The 20,000-nt window shown below is 43.3% G+C and overlaps 1 protein-coding gene across 1 annotated transcript in view; it reads left to right on the top strand.

The window, feature by feature from the left end:
- dnah9 (dynein, axonemal, heavy chain 9) overlaps positions 1-20,000 on the top strand; it is a 107,200-nt gene that overhangs the window by 25,912 nt on the left and 61,288 nt on the right. The window contains 12 exon segments of the mRNA XM_048233169.1: positions 4,667-4,824; positions 5,554-5,692; positions 7,491-7,778; positions 10,498-10,708; positions 11,103-11,230; positions 11,871-11,979; positions 12,437-12,584; positions 12,840-13,014; positions 13,493-13,666; positions 13,870-14,077; positions 14,628-14,793; positions 16,314-16,416. Of these exon segments, the coding sequence (XP_048089126.1) occupies positions 4,667-4,824; positions 5,554-5,692; positions 7,491-7,778; positions 10,498-10,708; positions 11,103-11,230; positions 11,871-11,979; positions 12,437-12,584; positions 12,840-13,014; positions 13,493-13,666; positions 13,870-14,077; positions 14,628-14,793; positions 16,314-16,416 (2,007 nt within the window).

The raw sequence follows: 20,000 nt of genomic DNA on the forward strand, positions 1-20,000 counted from the left end.
GGCAGCCGCTCCACCGTGCCCTAAGAGCCCACATGGCGTTGTCACACGGTGGAGATTTGTGTATGGAAACAGACAGACAGGCAGGCAGGCAGGCAGACACACACACACACACACACACACACACACACACACACACACACACACACATCCACCCACACACAAGCACAAACAGACAGAGAGAAACAGAGAGAGACAGAGAGTTAGGGAAAAAAGGGAGAAAGTTTCAACCTAATGTGGCATAAAGTTTGGATGTCTTTTAAACAAAAACAGAAAACCAGACATTAGCCAAGTCCTGTTGGAAAAAAATATAGACTTTTTGGACTCGGGAACTTTTTGTCTGAACTGACTCAAAACATTTCATCATAAATACTTTTCAAAACCGCAGACTGCAATGTTTGAGGCAACATTGCCAAACTGAAACTGTAGAACTTCACATGTGTGACTCACTGAATAAATCGTTGAATCGATGAATCAAAATGAATTGATATTTAAATGATTTCACCCTCAATATCGTGTATACCTGCAGTCTCAGGTGCAGAAATTTCGCAAGAAGGAGGTTTCTTCCACTGAATGTTTTACTATGTAAGAATTCATCAAATCAACCAAACAGCCCAATTTCTTTTGGTATTTAGACCATTATATGCCATCTCTGCATAATGAGCGTCATGGTCGAGCAGCTTACCAGAAGCTGTTCTGCAGTGCAACAGATTGCCCTATCTCCTGTAGCATGTCTTATGATTCAGTCATCAGATAGCGAACGTCACTTAGGGTGTATCATTTAAACGTTGACAGGCGTCTGCAAATTGTGTGTTGATCCGGCGCTGCAATGAACGTAGTCAGTCTCACAGTGCCTTCAGCCAGGAAGATGTAATGATGTGATGACGGTGATAGTGCTGATGATTATGATGCTGAAAATGCCCCGGGAGGGTTTTTAATGTTTTTATTTTTCTGTACCATATTTCCCCCTCCGACAGGATAAATGTTTATCTCAGAACTGGCTTCTGCACATACGCACCTTCTGCTTGACTGCATACTTGCCTGACACAACAGAGCTTTCTCTCTCACTCTTTTTTTCTCTTTCTCTCTCTGTCTTTTTCTTGCTTTCTCTGTCTCTCTCTTTCTCCATTCTCTCTAAGACTCTATCTTGTTTGCTGTCACTCTCTATTCCTCTCTCTCTCCCTATCTGTCTCTTCTGGCTAGCAGGGAGAGACCCAAAGCCTCGGAATATTAATACAGAAAACCAAAAGACTCTTTAGCAGTCAAACGCTCGGCACCTTGAGGTTCCTTTGGCGTCGGTGCGGCGAACGGGCCATGCCTCTGATGAATAATGAACACTTCCCCTTTTGTAGTGTTGCCTGGAAAGCAGTGACTTCACAAAAAAAGGCACAAAAAACTTGCAAAGGCCTCAAAAAGATTCAAAAAACCCCACCCCACACCCCCTCTGAAAAAAAGAACTGACGAAAAGAAAGAGAGGAAGAATGGGGACCAAGCATCTGCTGAAAAACTGCTGACTAATCCATTTTCATTTGGCAGAACGGCCCACATGATGATAGGGATGCAGTCCATTGAAATCTTTTGGCTAAACACTAGTAGGATCAATTTTCCATTAGGTTAAGCAAAACCCCCAACAGAAGGGACTTCAGACGTATCAATATTGAGACAAATTAGCTGTCTACACCCCCTCTCTCCACTGCCACAGACAAAATGGAAGTGTAATCAAGGTTGAGATCCACTGCAAAGCTTGCAGTGATTTCCGCATTATATTGGAGGATAGGGGGGCGCTAATATTTTACAACAGTTTCGTCTCTCACACAGCAGTTCTGTTTCCTCCTCTCCCTCTCAAACTCTTATTCCTCTGGTAGCTGTGTGATCCAGTGCAGCTTCCTCAGCCATGAAGTTCAGGTCCCTGTCTGCTAAGCTTTAGGAAGCAATGTAAAATTCATGGGGGCTGTGGTTGTAACCCCAGACTTTGAGTTTACAGCAGGACAGAGACAGAGAGAGAGAGAGAGAGATGGAGAGAGAGAGAGACAGAGAGAGAGAGACAGAGAGAGATGGAGAGAGAGAGAGAGACAGTATAAGTATATATACTTTTTTGATCCCGTGAGGGAAATTTGGTCTCTGCATTTAACCCAATCGGTGAATTAGTGAAACACAAACAGCACACAGTGAACACACAGTGAGGTGAAGCACACACTAATCCGGCGCAGTGAGCTGCCTGCTACAATGGCGGCCGGGGAGCAGTGAGGGTTAGGTGCCTTGCTCAAGGGCACTTCAGCCGCTTGCCCACTGGTCGGGGGAGACTCGAACAACAACCCTCCGGTTACAAGTCCAGAGTGCTAACCAGTGGGCCACTCGGCTGCCCCAAATAGAGAGAGAGAGAAACAGACAGAGAGAGAGAGAGAGAGAAAGTGTAGCTTCATATCTTTCTTCTATCAGCTTCTAGCAACTAGCCTGCATATAGTATGCAATATGTGGTGCACCTCTGTTGGTTATCTTACACTGGGACAGTTTTGAAGTGTCCCCAGAAGTGGCCGTGAATGGCTGTGGTGGCATTGAGTTTACTTACATCTTTTGGAGGAAAAACACTGAATGGGTTTTGATAACCTGGGCTGCACAATGGTTTATCTTTCCACTGCGAGCTTTTGCAGTCGGCCCTGGACTCTTTCTCTCTCTCCGGTGTTGAAAGGCATTGGCTTGCTCGCCGGCCGCCCCTGCATCCTCCCTCCTCCCACTGACCGCAGGGGAAAGGGACGCACCAAAGCATGGAGGTTCTTTTCAGACTCCACAGAGGCGTGGAAGTAGTCATGAAACTGGCCACGGCGTTTAAGAAAAGAACTTTTTTTAGAAAAAGTTAAATCTTTAGTAGACCAAGGAGGGGTAATAGGAGCTATTTTTTAGACTTAAAGAAGGCATTTGATACCATCAATCATGGGGTACTTTTATCCAAATTATCAACTTTTAACTTTTCTTCCTGCACCATTAATTGGATTGAATCATACTTATCAAATAGGTCACAGTTTGTCCGAGTGAAAAACCATCTATCACAATCGCTTGGCATACCCACAGGTGTCCCACAAGGCTCTATATTGGGTCCACTCTTATTTTCACTGTATGTAAATGATTTGCCAAATGTCTGCCCCGATGCCAACACTCAAATGTATGCAGATGATACAGTGATCTTTGTGCACAGCAGCAGTGCAGTTCAGGCCGCAAATCAGTTAACAAGCTTGATGCAACATATCACTGCATGGTTAAACCAAAATTGCTTACAATTGAATATATCCAAAACCGTGTGCATTTTTTAGCAAGTCAAAAAAACATTTTACATAACCTGATGTATGATGGCAGGGGAGAGACTGCAAGTAGTGTCTGAGTTTAAGTATCTTGGAGTACTGTACTTATTGACAATCAGTTATCATTTAAACCTCACATAAAAAAGGTTTGTCAATGAGTCAAGTTCAATCTGGCAAACTTCAGACACATCCGCAACTGTATGTCAACTGAGGCTGCAATAATGTACATGCACTCAATGATCTTCTCCCACATTGCATATTGTTTAACAACCTGGTCTCAGTCAGGTACCACTTCCTATACCTCTGTCCAGTCACTGTACAAACAGACTCTTAAAGTCCTTAAAATCTGGTGAAATACACTAACTCCTGTTTAGTGTATAAGATTATCAATGGACTGGCTCCTCCAGTTCTAAATCAGTTTGTAAAAACAAATCCACCCACTTACAGATCTACACGTAGTGCAGTTAGAGGAGACTGTGTAATTCAACTGAGAAAAAATCTGCTTTTTCTATTAGAGCTGCACATGACTGGAACACAATACCATCCTATATTAGAGACATGAAAACGTATGACATATTCAAATCCAACCTAAAGAAGTGGCTAATCAGCAACTAGACCTGTCAACATTGAACAAAAAAACACAATAACACACCGCTATTGACTCTGCTTGCCAGTTTTACCAGGCGACTGCACACTTACCATCCCTGCCCCATGCTCTCTCTTCTTATCTTTTCTTCTTTTCTTTTTTCTCCCTCATTTTATTACTTATTATCACTTGTTTGTCTTTTTTATAGTACATCTTATGTGTAAAGTGTTGTTTTATCTTTTAGGTCTGCAATGATGTGTGTAGAGTTTCTTGTAGGCACATCTGGCCTGTTAACATCGGCCCATGGACAACAGATGCAAAATAGCCATTTTGGCTAATTCTGGCCCATTTACATTTTTATGTTCATTAATGTGCACTGTCCATGTCTAAATAAACCTTAAAATAAAAAAATAAAAAATAAAAAGAAAGAAGATGGTCATCTTCACACTTCAGCTCTAGCTATAATCCCACACAGGGAATTCAGTGATTCACTAAATATATATATATATATTATCATTAACTGTTAATATTTCATTATGCTAATGAGATATTACACATTAACATTAATAGAGGTTATCTGTCATGAGCTTTATTATGTATTTTATGTATACATTTATACTTCTATTGAACTCCTGAAGTTTCACTGAATATATAATAGCAGTGGCTCATTATTATGTACATTAAGAATCAATAGTGTTTAATCATGCGGTGCGAGGTTATTTTAGCTCCAGAAGCTAAATTTGGTTGCATTTGGTAGCTTTGATTGCCTGTGTTTTCTTCTCGCCAGGTCAAAAGCATCCAGGATGCCATAAGGGACAAAAAGAAGCGCTTCAACTTCATGGGGGAGGAGGTGAACCTGTTCCCTTCCGTGGGGATCTTCATCACCATGAACCCCGGGTACGCGGGGAGAACCGAGCTGCCCGAGAACCTCAAGGCCCTGTTTCGGTGAGACATCCGCCCACAGGCTGGCTTCTGCTGCTGCTCAAGCAGGCCACAGCTGCAGTGTGTGCTCTGCTCTCCTACATTCAGTCCCTCTCCTGCAACTACTCCCACCATTACTGCCAGTGCTGTTGAAATATAAACGTCTTATTATACTACTGTGGTGTTACATTTTAGCATAAAGGTTTAAGTAGAAAAGTTCAAGTAATACTTGAGAGCAATTTACTGGCTTCAACCAGATGTGAAATCAGAATTCATTTTTAATAACATGTTATGATATTGAAATAATGCATTCATTAGCAATGTTAGCAGTGGGTAGTTCATTTTATCACCTTGAATTAAAGTGTAATTACCCACAAATACATGTAGATGTTGAATTTCACATTTATCTATTTTTGTAGTGGCCTTATATTTCAATCTTGCTTAATATCTTAATAGGTCCAGAATGTGATTTTTAAATGAAGACTCCTGTATTAAAACATGCAGTTAGCAGTTAGTATATATTAGCATTCAACATTAACACTCAAGAGTTGAAGCACTTTGAAGTACAGTACATTCATATAAGAATGGTAACTGGTGTCATATTGTATTTGTTATGATCAACTTCAGTCTATAGTGTTAAAATATGAAATGTCCTTTGCCTTTGTTGTTGTGTTCCACTGGGTATTTAGAGACCTTTTTTTTTGCTCTTTCTGTGATGCTGTTTATGACCGTCTGGACCTGTGTCCCCTGCAGGCCATGTGCCATGGTGGTGCCGGACTTCGAGCTCATTTGTGAGATCATGCTGGTGGCCGAGGGCTTCATCGAGGCGCGCCTCCTGGCCAGGAAATTCATCACGCTGTACCAGCTCTGCAAGGAGCTGCTGTCCAAACAGGTCCCCACTCCATCACCCGCCATAGCAGCACAGCTGTCTCTCTCTCTCTTTCTCTCTCTCTCTCTCTCTCTCTTTCTAGTGCTTGTCAGAAGCTAATGGCTAATGTGGGCCAACATCTCCATTTAATCGTTCCGGGTTTTTCCACTGGTGTTGTTCGGAAGGGTTTTAATTGAGCGTAGGAACATTAAATAATCCTAATGGCTGACGTGTAGCTCCAGCGGTCTAAAGTCTAGACCAGTGGTAGGATAAACGGCCTCTCCAACCATCCCAGTTATGACAGATGGTGTGGGCCGTCTGAACAGTAATATTTGATCACTGGGTGATGAAACATAATGACTAGTTTGCGGAGAAAACGTCTTTGCCTAGGCTTTTCCAATTTAATATAACCTTGGAAATAACCTAGGCAGTTTCAGATAATATTTTACTATTGTTTGGGTTGTGTTCTTGCACAACTGATGTAGTGAATTTATCTGTATGATATGCAACATGCTATGCAATGCTGACAACCTCACACACCAGTTCCATCCTCTACCTCCTCTTCTACCACTTCTCCTCCTACCATACTTGACTAGTAGGCTACTAACTATGTAGGCACTTCTATCAGCTAGTACTAGTATTGACAGATGCAGTGGTAAACTCCTAGCTATAGTCTCCTCTGCACTGTAGCTTAAATGTTATTCTATTGCTGTAGCTGTAGCACTGTAGCTTAAATGTTAAAATGCTTAGATGTTAATAGCTTAAATATTATTCCATTGCTGTAAGTCGCTTTGGATAAACGTGTCTGCCAAAGAATACATGTAAATGTAAATGTAATATTGACCCACACAAACTAATGCTAATTTAAACACTGGGCAAAAATCTCTCGCTAATTTAATGGCACAACAAACAATTGTGAGTCAGCAGGCACAAAGACAAGGAAGTTCTTAGGGCATGAATCCCTTTAAAGTCAGACCATTTCATGAAACCTCTGAAAATAGCTAGTAACAGTCTCCTTTAAAGTCAACCACCGTCCTGTTTTGTGGCCTGCCACATGTCAATAAATGAGCTAATATGGCTATCGCCACCAGTTTTCACTGTGTGGTTACTGCAGCACTGTAGCCCTATGTAGTGCACGGTGTATGTTAACTTACTCATTTTCATCTTAAACATAGTTACATCTTGACATGATATTGGTTATGGGCACTCTATATTCTCATATGTCATATGTAGGTGACAGCTCAGCTTATGTTATTACAACCATATTTCTTTACTTGGCAGAGCTGAATTCCACAAGAAAAATATATTTAAGTCTGTTGGTGATAGAATGCAAGTCTGGTTGGTCTTGGTTCACAATAAGAAAAGCTTGAGGGACAGGAAGACTGTAAAAAATATGAAATGACACAAATCCAATTTGGCAAAGGGTACCTTGAGTCAAGACTGTGCAGCTTGAACCAATACATTAATGTGGCAGTTTTCACCTGTTTATACTGTGTATCATGACATTCAGCCGTATGAGTTTGCAAAATGCAGCACTATCGGTATAGGTCAGAGCAAATTTGTGTTTAGATGCTGTTTTATGTGTTTTTTTTTTATGCTACAGTGCATCCCATATGTGAGATATATACACAGTATAACAAAAAGAACAATAAGAGTGAGGATATGATTTAAGTTTTTTTGAATATCGCTTATGACATTTTATTATACTAAGCTTTAGGTGTACCATGCGTCATTTATCCAACTTCTCTTATGGGTCACTGTGCAATATTTAAAAGAGCACTTCCTGTCTACACCTTCCTCTGTATCCCTGTGTCTGCCACAGGACCACTACGATTGGGGTCTGAGAGCCATCAAGTCTGTCCTGGTGGTCGCTGGCTCGCTCAAGCGGGGTGACCCCGGCCGCGCTGAGGACCAGGTGCTCATGCGGGCGCTGCGAGACTTCAACGTGCCCAAGATTGTGACGGACGACATGCCGGTCTTCATGGGCCTCATCGTTGACCTGTTCCCGGCGCTCGACGTCCCACGCAAGCGAGACCTGGACTTTGAGAAGTTTGTGAAGCAGTCTGTCTTGGATCTCAAGCTGCAGGCTGAGGACAACTTTGTACTGAAGGTAGGCATTTATAAAGCACTAATAGCATAGTAATTACAGAAACTAAAAAAAAACAACAATAATAATAACAACCACTACTGCAACATCTATACTGTTGCTACCATAATATTAATACTAGTGCAAAGCACTAATGCATGATACTTATACTAATACTAGTGCAAAGCACTAATGCATGATACTTATACTAATACTAGTGCAAAGCATTAATGCATGATACTTATACTAATACTAGTGCAAAGCACTAATGCATGATACTTATACTAATACTAGTGCAAAGCACTAATACATGATACTTATACTAATACTAGTGCAAAGCACTAATGCATGATACTTATACTAATACTAGTGCAAAGCACTAATGCATGATACTTATACTAATACTAGTGCAAAGCACTAATGCATGATACTTATACTAATACTAGTGCAAAGCACTAATGCATGATATTTATACTAATACTAGTGCAAAGCACTAATACATGATACTTATACTAATACTAGTGCAAAGCACTAATACATGATACTTATACTAATACTAGTACAAAGCACTAATGCATGGTGGTTTGCTTTTGAGGAAGAGAATGGTGGTTCTGGACACAACACTCTCGTCGTTCCATATATGGCCAGCAAATCAATCATGATATGCTCCTTCTAGCAAACATTTCAGAGTACTGTGATGAATTGTGATGCTGTCCGCATATTGGCCGTATATCTCTCGTGCCCGTCGCATGCAAGTAAGTCTGATTAAACAGTCCTCTGCCTCTCAGCATGTTAAATATTTGCTTTTAGCTGTAATTGCTCTTTTAAATATTGCACAGTGGCCCATAATGGATGTGTGCCTTTTGCGAGAGAAGTATTTTTGTGCTGATCTGAGGTTATTAAATCACACTCAGCAAAAATAAATAAATAAACAAATCATCCACTTCGCCTGAACATCATTGAGACAAGAGAAACAGCTGGTATTTGGAAACCCCACATGAAACCTCATTGGCAAGCTGGCACAAGTCTACTGTCACACAAACATTTCACACAAACATTTGACTGGCATAATGGCATTTAAAATGCCCCTCTAGAGCCTTTTATGTGCTGCTAGATGTGCACCCCATAGACCCTTGACACAGGGCTGATTTATGATTCGGAATGAGGCGCGTGCGGATTCCTTGTTGAGTTGCATTAGCAAGTATTTGACAGGCTTTGCAGAGCCTAGTCACACACACACACACACACACACACACACACACACACACACACACACACACACACACACAGCTCACTGCCTGAGGGATGCAGCACAGACCCAGAGAGTCTGCCGAAGAACTCCCCCGGAATGATGAGCCGGACTATGATGGATCTGGCAATCAGCCGGTCTCAATAGCTTCCCATTTTATTTCCCCGCACATTTCCTTTCCTGCACGAACACGAGCTGTAAACCTTCTGTTTCATCTCAAAAGTGAGACATGCATTAGTGTCAGGGAGGTGTGCTCTCAGATCCATCGGGCAAATATAACAAAAGCCCGAGTCGTGCCGTAATAGTGCCTCAGGTGCCAGATGCGGGCCCTAATTTTTAAGTCAACAGGGCATGATTTAGATATCAGCTGGAGCCAGGGGAAATAAGCACAATCTTGGGCAGGTCAAGGGAGCATGAAAACAACATAATAACACTCCATCAACACCGACAGTGTTTCTGGGCAGGCATTTAACCCCTGCCACTGTCTGCAGGAGAATGGTAAAGAGCACACCGTCTTCAAAAACTTCAGAAGGTTCCCATTCAGGGGAAAGTGAAAGTCAGTGCGTTGTGATTACTGCAAGCACAGTTTGAATCACCTCAAAGTTTTTTATTTCTATTTTTTGCCTACAATCCCTCTCTTGTGTCTTCCATAATCATGGATGAGTAGCCTGAAAAGTCTGAATAGAAGCCATGTTAACGGCCAGTGCCAACATTAGCCTCAACCCCCTGGTAGGCAGTGCATCAAAGGGATGACCGTCTCTGCTTTTGAGATGCCAGTCTCTGTGAAGCAAGCTGCGGGGAGCCTTGTCGATGCCATGGATTGATTACGCCATCAGCATGAAGGACAAAGGGGATTTGTCGGGTTCACTCGGGTTGTTTCTCCCACAGATCTTAATGGCCGTTAAAGTCCAATTGAGTTTTTTTTCCCCGAGCCAACAGTCTGCAATTACTCCGCACCCAGAGCTCCAGTTCAGCCCTTTATCGGACATTGACAATGAGCTGCACGTTGACAGCACTATCAGACACTGTGTGATGAGAAAGAATAGGCCATGATTTGATGGGACTGGCGTGTGTTTGCTCATTTTATTTTCTAATGTAAAGACCATCTGTAGCAGCTGTATTCCCAGTTGTGCATGTTGTGAGTATTTACTTTTTTCATGCGGTTTCTTTCTGACATGCTCTTTTTCTCTGTCTCTGTCTCAAATGTATCTCTTTTTCTGGCTCTGTTTCTTTTCCCTCTCCCTCTCTCTCTCACTCCCCTTTATTTCTTTTCCCTATCCACCTTTTCTCTCTTCCTCCCGCTCTCTCTCTCCCTCCTCTCTCCCTCTCTCTCTCTCCCTCTCTCTCTCTCCCACTCTCCCCCTCTCTCTCTCTCTCCCTCCTCTCTCTATCTCTCTCTCTCCCTTTCTCTCTCTATCTCTCTCTCTCTCCCTCCTCTCTCCCTCTCCCTCTCTCTCCCTCCTCTCTCTCTCTCTCTCTCTCTCTGTCTCTCAGGTGGTGCAGCTTGAGGAGCTGCTGGCGGTGCGCCACTCGGTCTTCGTGGTAGGCAACGCTGGCACGGGGAAGTCGCAGGTGTTGAGGTCCCTGAACAAGACCTACCACAACATGAAGCGCCGGCCGGTCTGGGCGGACCTCAACCCCAAAGCTGTCACCAACGACGAGCTGTTTGGCATCATCAACCCGGCCACTCGGGAGTGGAAAGACGGTGAGGCCTGGCACAGGAGCGGGAGCATCGACTAAACAAACTGGCAGAATAAGAAACACCGACTGGAGAGAGTGGCTGGATCAGTCGTTTTTGTCTGACAGGCTTAGAAATACTGAAATGAGACTGTTACAAACTTCCTTTGAGAGACAAAATCATATTTCAGAATGTTTTGGCGGGGGGACGGACATTTTCTGGTTGAGCAACCAAAAAGACTTCTCAGTCACAGAAGAGGGAAATGTAGCCCTTTTCGCAACTTTTCCCTGTAAATCTTTTAATAGTTTTGATGTGCTCAAATGCTCCAAACTTGTCCCCAAACATCATTTGTCACCGGCAGGCTGCTGCTTGCCATTTCATTCAGCGGATTTCCACTCTCACTAGCTGTCCTTTCTCACAGGCCTTTTCTCTAATATAATGCGTGAATTGGCCAATATCACCCACAATGGGCCGAAGTGGATTGTACTGGATGGAGATATCGATCCGATGTGGATTGAGTCTTTGAACACAGTCATGGACGATAACAAGGTAAATCGTGGATATTGATTACCAATAAGCCCACTGTAATGTAATTATATTAAACTGTCCATAGCTAAAGGGGGGTTACTTCTGAAAACAAATGACATTACCTATGAAAAATGAGAAACCCAGGTGGTTTAGGACGGCCCAATAATGAATGGTAGACATGTGATTAAAGAATACACGATAACTGTTCACATTTGTTTACAGAAAAAGGAATGTTTTCTTCAGTCCTCCAACACCAAAACCTTAACATCTTGTCAATACTTAGTAATACATTGGTGTACCATTATACTCAAAATGGACCCATCTTTTTTATCTGGTGGCCTTCTGTCTAATACAGAGAGCTCTGCACACGTATTGTCAGATGAAAGAGTGACAGTTACATGACAATTGCTATCATTCCTCATTCTTCACTCAGCACTTGACAATGGTATATCAATTGTACAATGGAATATATTTTTCCCCATGTGCACAGCCTCCTGTTCAAACTAACATAAGATGTGTACTTGTTCAGCTCCAGCAGTATGTCCCTTAGGAGACACGCAGCCTCCCACTGACTCCTCATCCTGTGTGTGTGTGTGTGTGTGTGTGTGTGTGTGTGTGTGTGTGTGTGTGTGCGTGCGTGCGTGCGTGCTGTGCTGTGCAGGTCCTGACTCTGGCCAGTAATGAGCGCATTCCTCTCAACCCCACCATGAGACTGGTGTTTGAGATCAGTCATCTCCGCACGGCCACCCCCGCCACAGTCTCCCGAGCTGGTGAGCTGCCTTGCCCCAATTCTCTACCTGCGTGAAAATAAAATGCCTTACAGCTTAGTGTGGGTGACAGTATTGCATTGAACATGTCCAGAAAAGTGTAGAAATGGCTAGGCTATACTGCATCCTCTCTGGCCAGTGGATGCAGATGATATGTTTCTGAAAGTATATCCCATTGAAGCAGTTGAAATTCGGGCTCGTGTTCGGTGAAGTAAAAATCCACATATTTTTTTTTTCTGGTTCTTCAGCTCTTGGCATTGCTCTCACCATGTTAGTAACAGACTTAAAAAGACTTAAGTGTGAGTTGCTTAAAGCTCAGATCAACCTATGAAACATGAGTCATCTAATTGAACTGCCATAATATGGTAGCATGGAGAAGTAAAAGCATAGTCTCTTTTTTAACCCTCTGTCTTTCTGGCAATGCATGTGAATTCTTTGCATTTTGTGAACTCCTACGCAGGCATCTTGTATATCAACCCTGCCGATTTGGGGTGGAATCCCCCCGTGTCCAGCTGGATTGACAGTAGAGAAGTCCAATCAGAGAAGGCAAACTTGACTATTCTGTTTGATAAGTACCTTCCTTCGTGCCTGGAGACCCTCAGATCAAGGTAGGACTGATTGAATATTTTATACTTCCTTTGACATTGTTACCTTCTGATTCAGTCGCTTCACCAGTGGCATTTCCAGCGTTTCGGTATTCTATGACTTCAATTCAAATGTGACCAATATACTGTATTTATTAGATATTTTTAATCAATGCTTTAAGCTTGTAGTAAATGGGTGAAAAGAAATCATGTTGACCTTGTTGTGTTATTGTCTCGCCTCACAAAGGTGTTGACATTTTCTTGATGTGATGTGTGAAGGTTTAAGAAGATCATCCCCATCCCGGAGCAGAGCATGGTCCAGATGTTGTGTTACCTTCTGGAGTGTCTGCTCATCCCAGAGCACACGCCGCCAGACTGCCCCAAGGAGCTGTACGAACTCTACTTTGCCTTCGCCGCCATCTGGGCCTTCGGGGGAGCCATGTTCCAGGACCAGGTTTGTGGAGATTCAAGATTCAAGATTCAAGACTTTAATTGCCATACAACAGAAGTTATTAGGGATTTGCTGAATTTGCTGGCGCGGCCATTTTGAGAGGTGATCCGCTTAAGTTACAGAGGCAGATACACAGGTACTGAGATATTGAATCCCCAGTTAAGTCACGTTATACTCAAATGTGGCTCTTTTGATCAGTACCACCTGCTGTACCACTGCTCAAACATCCTAAATAATTGATTTATTCTTTAAATTACGGAAAGGATCAGGGCAATATTTAACGTCTGCTAAATTAAAAGTTAGAATTTGTACAATACATTGATGACTTCATTTAAATGGTTATGGTTATGGTTACTTAGCAGATGCTTTTGTCCAATGCGACTTACAGAATATTAACAATAGTTAAAAATTGACACAAAATGAGTGACCACACAGTAATGAAGTCTTTCCTTAGGTAATACTGTTTACTGTTTTATCACAGCTAGTGGACTACAGAGTGGAGTTCAGCAAATGGTGGGTGACTGAATTCAAGACCATCAAGTTCCCCTCTCAAGGCACTGTGTTTGACTATTACATCGACTCAGACACCAAGAAATTTGAGCCATGGTCCAAAATGGTTCCCAAGTTTGAGATGGACCCGGACATTCCACTGCAGGTTTGTAACCTTTGCATTTAACACTCAAGTCAACATTTACAATATAATAGCCTATGGTTAGGGTTGTAATGTATTAATTACAAATTACAACCCCAACAAATTATGTTGAAGTCTGTCCAAAAATGGATATTTTCATTGGCCATTTAAAATCTCATTAATGTTGCCTCCTAAATGTGCTGTAACGTGTTTCACTGGCCCCGCAGGCCTGTTTGGTGCCCACTTCGGAGACCATCCGCGTGCGCTACTTCATGGACCGGCTATTGGAGAGGCGACGGCCCATCATGCTCGTGGGCAACGCGGGCACGGGCAAGTCCGTCCTGGTGGGCGACAAGCTGAGCTCGCTCGACTCAGACAAATATGTCATCAAGAACGTGCCCTTCAACTACTACACCACATCTGCCATGCTGCAGGGTATGGAGGCCTGGCAACCTTTGCGCCATTTTTTTTTTTTCTCTGGCTCTCCCCCGCAATCATGTTTGGGTTTTTTTCCCTGTCTACCCTCGAATTGATTTGATTTGTTATTCTCATGTCTCATACCCTTGACCGAGTTATGTGTAAGCACTTAAAGCAAAATGACTATCCAGCATAACCTCTTTCGTCTGTCTAAATATTTTTGGAAGGCAAAGGGAGGAGCAGCTCACCAAGGGTTGCATGGTTGAGGGAATGTTCTGAAAATTGAAAAAGAGCACATGAGACAATGATTTGTTTGCAAATCTAGGACCAGCTTTTGGTAGATTAATCATACTGTATTTGTTAATCCAAACAAAAGCTGCTTCAATTACAGAGTGCAGTCAGTGCTCAAGTTGCCACACACATTGTTTTTCCTAAAAAAAAAAAAAGAATCTTTTGGAATCTCTGAATCTCGTGGCAGTGTACTATAAATATCTGTACTGTTCATGGTCACTGTTGAAAAATGGCTTTCCAGTCCTCTGATTTCAACAAAGGTCCCCTGTCACTCCAGCGGTTTTAGAGAAGCCTTTGGAGAAGAAGGCCGGGAGGAACTACGGGCCCCCCGGCAGCAAGCGGCTTATCTACTTCATCGACGACATGAACATGCCCGAGGTGGATGCCTACGGAACTGTGCAGCCACACACTCTCATCCGCCAGCACATGGACTACAATCATTGGTACACACGCACACACACACACACACACACACACACACACACACACACACACACATGCACACACACACACACACACACACACACACACACATGCCACACGCCACACACACCCACACAGGAACTACATCCACTGATACACTCACTCACACACACACACACACACACACACACACACACACGCACACAGACACACACAAATGCCACACGCCACACACACACACACAGGAACTACATCCACTGGTACACTCACACACACCACACCACTCACATTCAGACACACACACACACCACACACATACACACATGAGAACTACATCCACTACATCCACTCACACACATAACCTCTCTCTCTCTCTCACTGTCTCTGTACACACGCACGCACGCGCACACACACACACACACACACACACACACACACACACAGAAACCTGGACTACAACCACTGGTACGCCACACCATACTGCTGCCCTACTCACACACAGCTCAATTCAGATGAAAAAAAAATGTTTTTAGCTTTTCATTTGTGATAGGATAGTACAGATTGACAGGAAGTGAGTGAGAGAGGGAGATGCGAATAGGCCTGGGAAATGACCGTGGGTCAGAATCGAACCCCTGAACCCCTCTTGTGGTATGCTGGTAGCTTGCCCCATGCAGCGCTCCCCAGTTCTGTTCAGACTTACTGCGTATGAACCTCCTCCCTTACTGAGGGGTGGAAGATTGGTGACTCGTAACTCCGTTAATGGGGAATTCGGAGTGTGTTTCTATTACACCCGCCGGGCACACGGACGTTGGACGATCCCCTCGTGGCGAATCCGTCACCGCAGCGCATGCGCTGGGATACAGTATGGCACTCCACCCGAACGGCTCATTGGGCGAAGACGGCCCACGCCGCGCGGAGCCCTGATGGATTTGATGTGTCTTCAGATGGCGCGCGGGAGAGGGGATTGTGAAAAAATTGTGTCAGAGGAATTGCTCCGGCTACAGTAGAGTGGATCAGAGAGACGGGGGAGAGGAAGGGGGATAGAGCCTGTGTAGCTCTACCAGCCGAGGGGACTCTGAGCTGGAGAGGTAGACAGGCCATGCATATAGAGCAGGGTGTGTGTTTGTGTGTGTGAAGGGGAACTCCACATGATAATATCAGTATATTAATGGTGTGAGATGCAAATCTGCTTATTTATGTACCGTATGTGAGTGTCTCTGTGTGTGTTGTGATGTGTGCATCTGTATAATTAATTGAATTCCAAATGTAATTTCAGTTTCAATTATTGTTATAATTATCATTATTATTATAATTATCTTTAATTATTATTATTATTATTATTATTATTATTATTATTATTATTATTGATATTGAACATAACCATCATTATGATTTTCGCCATAAATGAGCAGCCTTATTGTGTATGTATCAGTATGTGTGTGTGTGTGGGGGGGGCAGGGGGCTCTCTCTCTCTCTCTTTGTGTGTGTGTGTGTGTGTGTGTGTGATGATTCTCACTCTCCCCCTGCCATGTCTTATCAGGTATGACAGGAGTAAGCTGCAGCTGAAGGAGGTGCACAGCGTCCAGTACATGGCCTGCATGAACCCGACAGCTGGCAGCTTTACCATCAACCCACGCCTGCAGGTACGACATATACCACACACAGAGATGGAAATGCTCTGACACACACACAGACACACACACACACCATACACACGCACACACACCATACACATGCACACACACACACACACACACACACACACACACACACACACACACACACACACACACACAGCCTGCACACATGCACATTCATAAACACACACACACACACACACACACACACACACAGAAGGCTAGCACATTTCCACTTCACCAGCCTATCTGTAGTATTCCCATAATTCCAGTCGCCCATCTGTACACTGCTATCTCAGAGTACACCTCTCCGCGCTTCCCGAAGCTGTTGTCTCTGAGGTTCCGAGCTCCCCTTGTCCAGGTGGTGTGCCAGGTGGGCTTGTTAAAAGTCAGCATTCCCATGTGTGAGAGTTTAACTTCAGAGGGTTCGCCCCAGTTTTTGCACCTTCTTGTTTGTCCACGTCCCCCCACAAAAGATGGATTTAGTCATGTTTATGTGAACATTGAGGACTTGACGTGGCAGCCTTGTGGACCCAACAGAAATTGCACCCTTTTTAAACAAAACCTCAATGCAGTGCCTCTCAATGAACACACATTAAACGATAAGAGATGGATTTTAATCAGATGCTGGGAGATACTCTACCACTCTCAGCAAATGACTCCCGTCTTGTAGGCCCTTCATGTGTAAAAACATGTTTACAAAGGTCCTCAGCCTCACAACACACACAAAAAACACCCACGCTTGTTTCACACTCAGGTGATATTCAGGTGACACGGCACACATTTTTTTGTCCCTGTGGGCTGACCTGACTGTCCCGGCCACTACATCAGAGTAGGTCCTCACCACAGGTTACCGTCACTGTCACCGCGGTAACTGTCACAGCAGATAACCAGACAAGAGTGGAGACATGCACATGCTTACAAAATGTATGTTTCAGTGAGGAATTTACCTCCATTCTAATATTCTTTACTTCATCATGGTAAAAAGATGTGAAATGTCTTCCAAAAAAGCCTGAATTCACATGTAGCCTATGGCACACTTCACTTAAAGAAGCCCTATGCAGGTCTGGTTATTCCTTCGCTGTTTCTGGGTTTTCCCCTGATTTGGGCTCGCATTTTTCACAACATAGCTCCCCCTGCAGCTTCGGTAGCAAGTGACTGCTACGCTAAACCCCCACTAGCTTGCGAGCTAGCCATCAAGAAACCAAGCTAAACACATACAGGGTTGACAATAAAAACCAGAAAGTTGCATATTCGGTTTTTCCGCGGAGAAGCACTAGGGGGACACGAAGCACCCACCAAACGACCCAAAAAGTGTTGTAGAAAAATCAGAACGACTCTCAACCTGCACAATTAAGGTCATTTTTGCTAAAATTGGTGCATAGGGCTTATTTAAGTGCTTTGATAATCGATACATACTATTTCATGCATTAAATCCTCCAGCGATATGGTGATGCAATTGTGAAAGAGCTTGCAGAGATCCAATGATGATGAAACTGTTTGTATTATCCAGATACATTATAATACAAAACATGACCTCTTAGGGGGCTTTCACACAATTGTTTGACCCTGACCGTTCAGACTCTCCCTATCAGGTATGAAAGGTGTCCTAGACCACAGCTCAGACCAAAATGCCAAAGTGTGGTCAGATCAAAGGAGGTGGTCTCGGTCCAGATCAACCAGTAAGCAGTGTGAAAGCATGTTTTTTGGATGGTTCAGACTTTCAAACTAATTACAGTAAGTTGAGACAGGCTATTGTTTCCCATTAAACTAAAGCAGGAGAAAAAAAACAGGAAGGCAATAAAATTATCTTTTATTATTATTATCTTAATCTTATCTTATTTCTCCAGAAACCAAGTTGCAGGCTCACATTTCTTGTTACCGTCACCTTCATGAAAATGATATCAGCAACATTATAGTTGTTTTTATCCCTAATGAGGTTGAAAAAGGAAATGCTCAGAATTGAGAGACATCAACATCTTGCCCACATTTTATCTTAGCAAGAACTGTAAAAGGAGAGCAACATTTGGACTAATTTTGGTCTAATCCTAATTTTAATCAACGAAACACACCAATCCACTTTGATCCACTTTGTTTTCCCCCTTTCAACCTTGTGTTCCGTCGTGCTTTTGTTTTCACTGCACAATGCCACGCTGTCTTTCTAAATGCCTCAGCCATTCAGCCAGTTGCTCCCGGTGAAGTGTGTTTACGTTCCGGGTTGGTAGCCACAGTGTGAGCCCGAGTCCAGTCGCGCAGGCAGACAGCGATGTGAAATGGCTTGGCCTTTTCTCGAGTGCGCGGAAAAAAAACATCCGGGAAGCAAAGTCAACAACAGAAAATGTTGAGCACAGATACGTTATGCGATCATCAAAGTGACTCTGGTTAGACTGGCGGAGCATTGCTGTCCAGAAATTTCTCTGATCAAGTTTGACAATCTCCTGAGGCATCTTAGCCTTGTGACTTCATATCTAAATGAGAATAAAATGACAACAGGAGACAACCCATTACAATTTTGGAATCCATTTGTGGTGAAAGCCAATCCCAGCAAAGTTGGCTTTCCTTCTTATACCTGCCCAGACCATGAACAATCCACCACTACTCTTTTTTTTTTCAAAGTTTGAGTTTGAGTTGTCACTGGTATGTGTAATAAACTTGACACTAACATTCACATAACTTAACTCAGTCAAAGCAATGGGATGTCTTGACTGGGCTAAGTTGAGCTGGTTGGTTCTTTTTTACTGTATACTGTAGAAGGCATTCAATTCATTGTTTTGGAATGTTTACAGTGCACAAAAACTCAAGTTTTCCAACCAAGGTCTTTTCTTGTCTCAGTCAGAAAAGTGTCAAGTAAATAATTCATTATGCAGACGTGTTTGCTTCCCAGACAATGATCACTGGTGTCTGATCTAAATTACGAAAGCGAAGTAAGTTTCTCCTTTCCAAACAAAGTTTGGTCCTGGAGGACGGGGCTTTAATCCTCTCTCGTGAAGTCAGCCGGTTATGGTGCATCTGGTGGGCTGGGTGGTTGGGTTTCCTCCGGTCGATACTGTAGCTTTGCCTTTGAAAGCACATCAAGTAGTCTGCATGCGCAGCCGAGGTCTTGTTTGTGGGAGCGGCTGTAGAGCTTGCGTGTTGCCTCCCTTGCCTCCTCAGGGGTGAACCAGCGGCCCTCCTGCCTTATTTGTGTTAGTGTGTTTGTGCTCTTGACCTCTCACGTCTCTCTTTCTCTCTCTCTTTTTTTCTCTGTCTCTGTCCTCCACTCTTCCTTTTTCACCCTCTTTCACCCTCTACCTTCTTTCTCTCTTTTCCTCTTCCTTTCTGTCTCTTTCCCCCTCCCTCTCTTTCTCTGTCTCTACCATGTTCCTTCCCCTCTCTCTCTCTCTCTCTCTCTCTCTCTCTCTCTCTCTCTCTCTCTCTCTCTCTCCTACTCTCATTTCCTTTCTCTCTGTCTTCATCTCTCTCTTGATCTGTCTTTTCTCTTTTTTTCTCTATTTATTCACATTTCCTCTCTCTGATCCCTCTTTTCTCTTTTTTCATCCCCCCTCTTTCTCTATTCATCCCTTTCTCTCTCTCTTGATCCCTCTTTTCTC

Source organism: Alosa alosa, chromosome 22 (assembly GCF_017589495.1).
Source record: "Alosa alosa isolate M-15738 ecotype Scorff River chromosome 22, AALO_Geno_1.1, whole genome shotgun sequence".
Lineage (NCBI taxonomy): Eukaryota > Metazoa > Chordata > Actinopteri > Clupeiformes > Clupeidae > Alosa > Alosa alosa.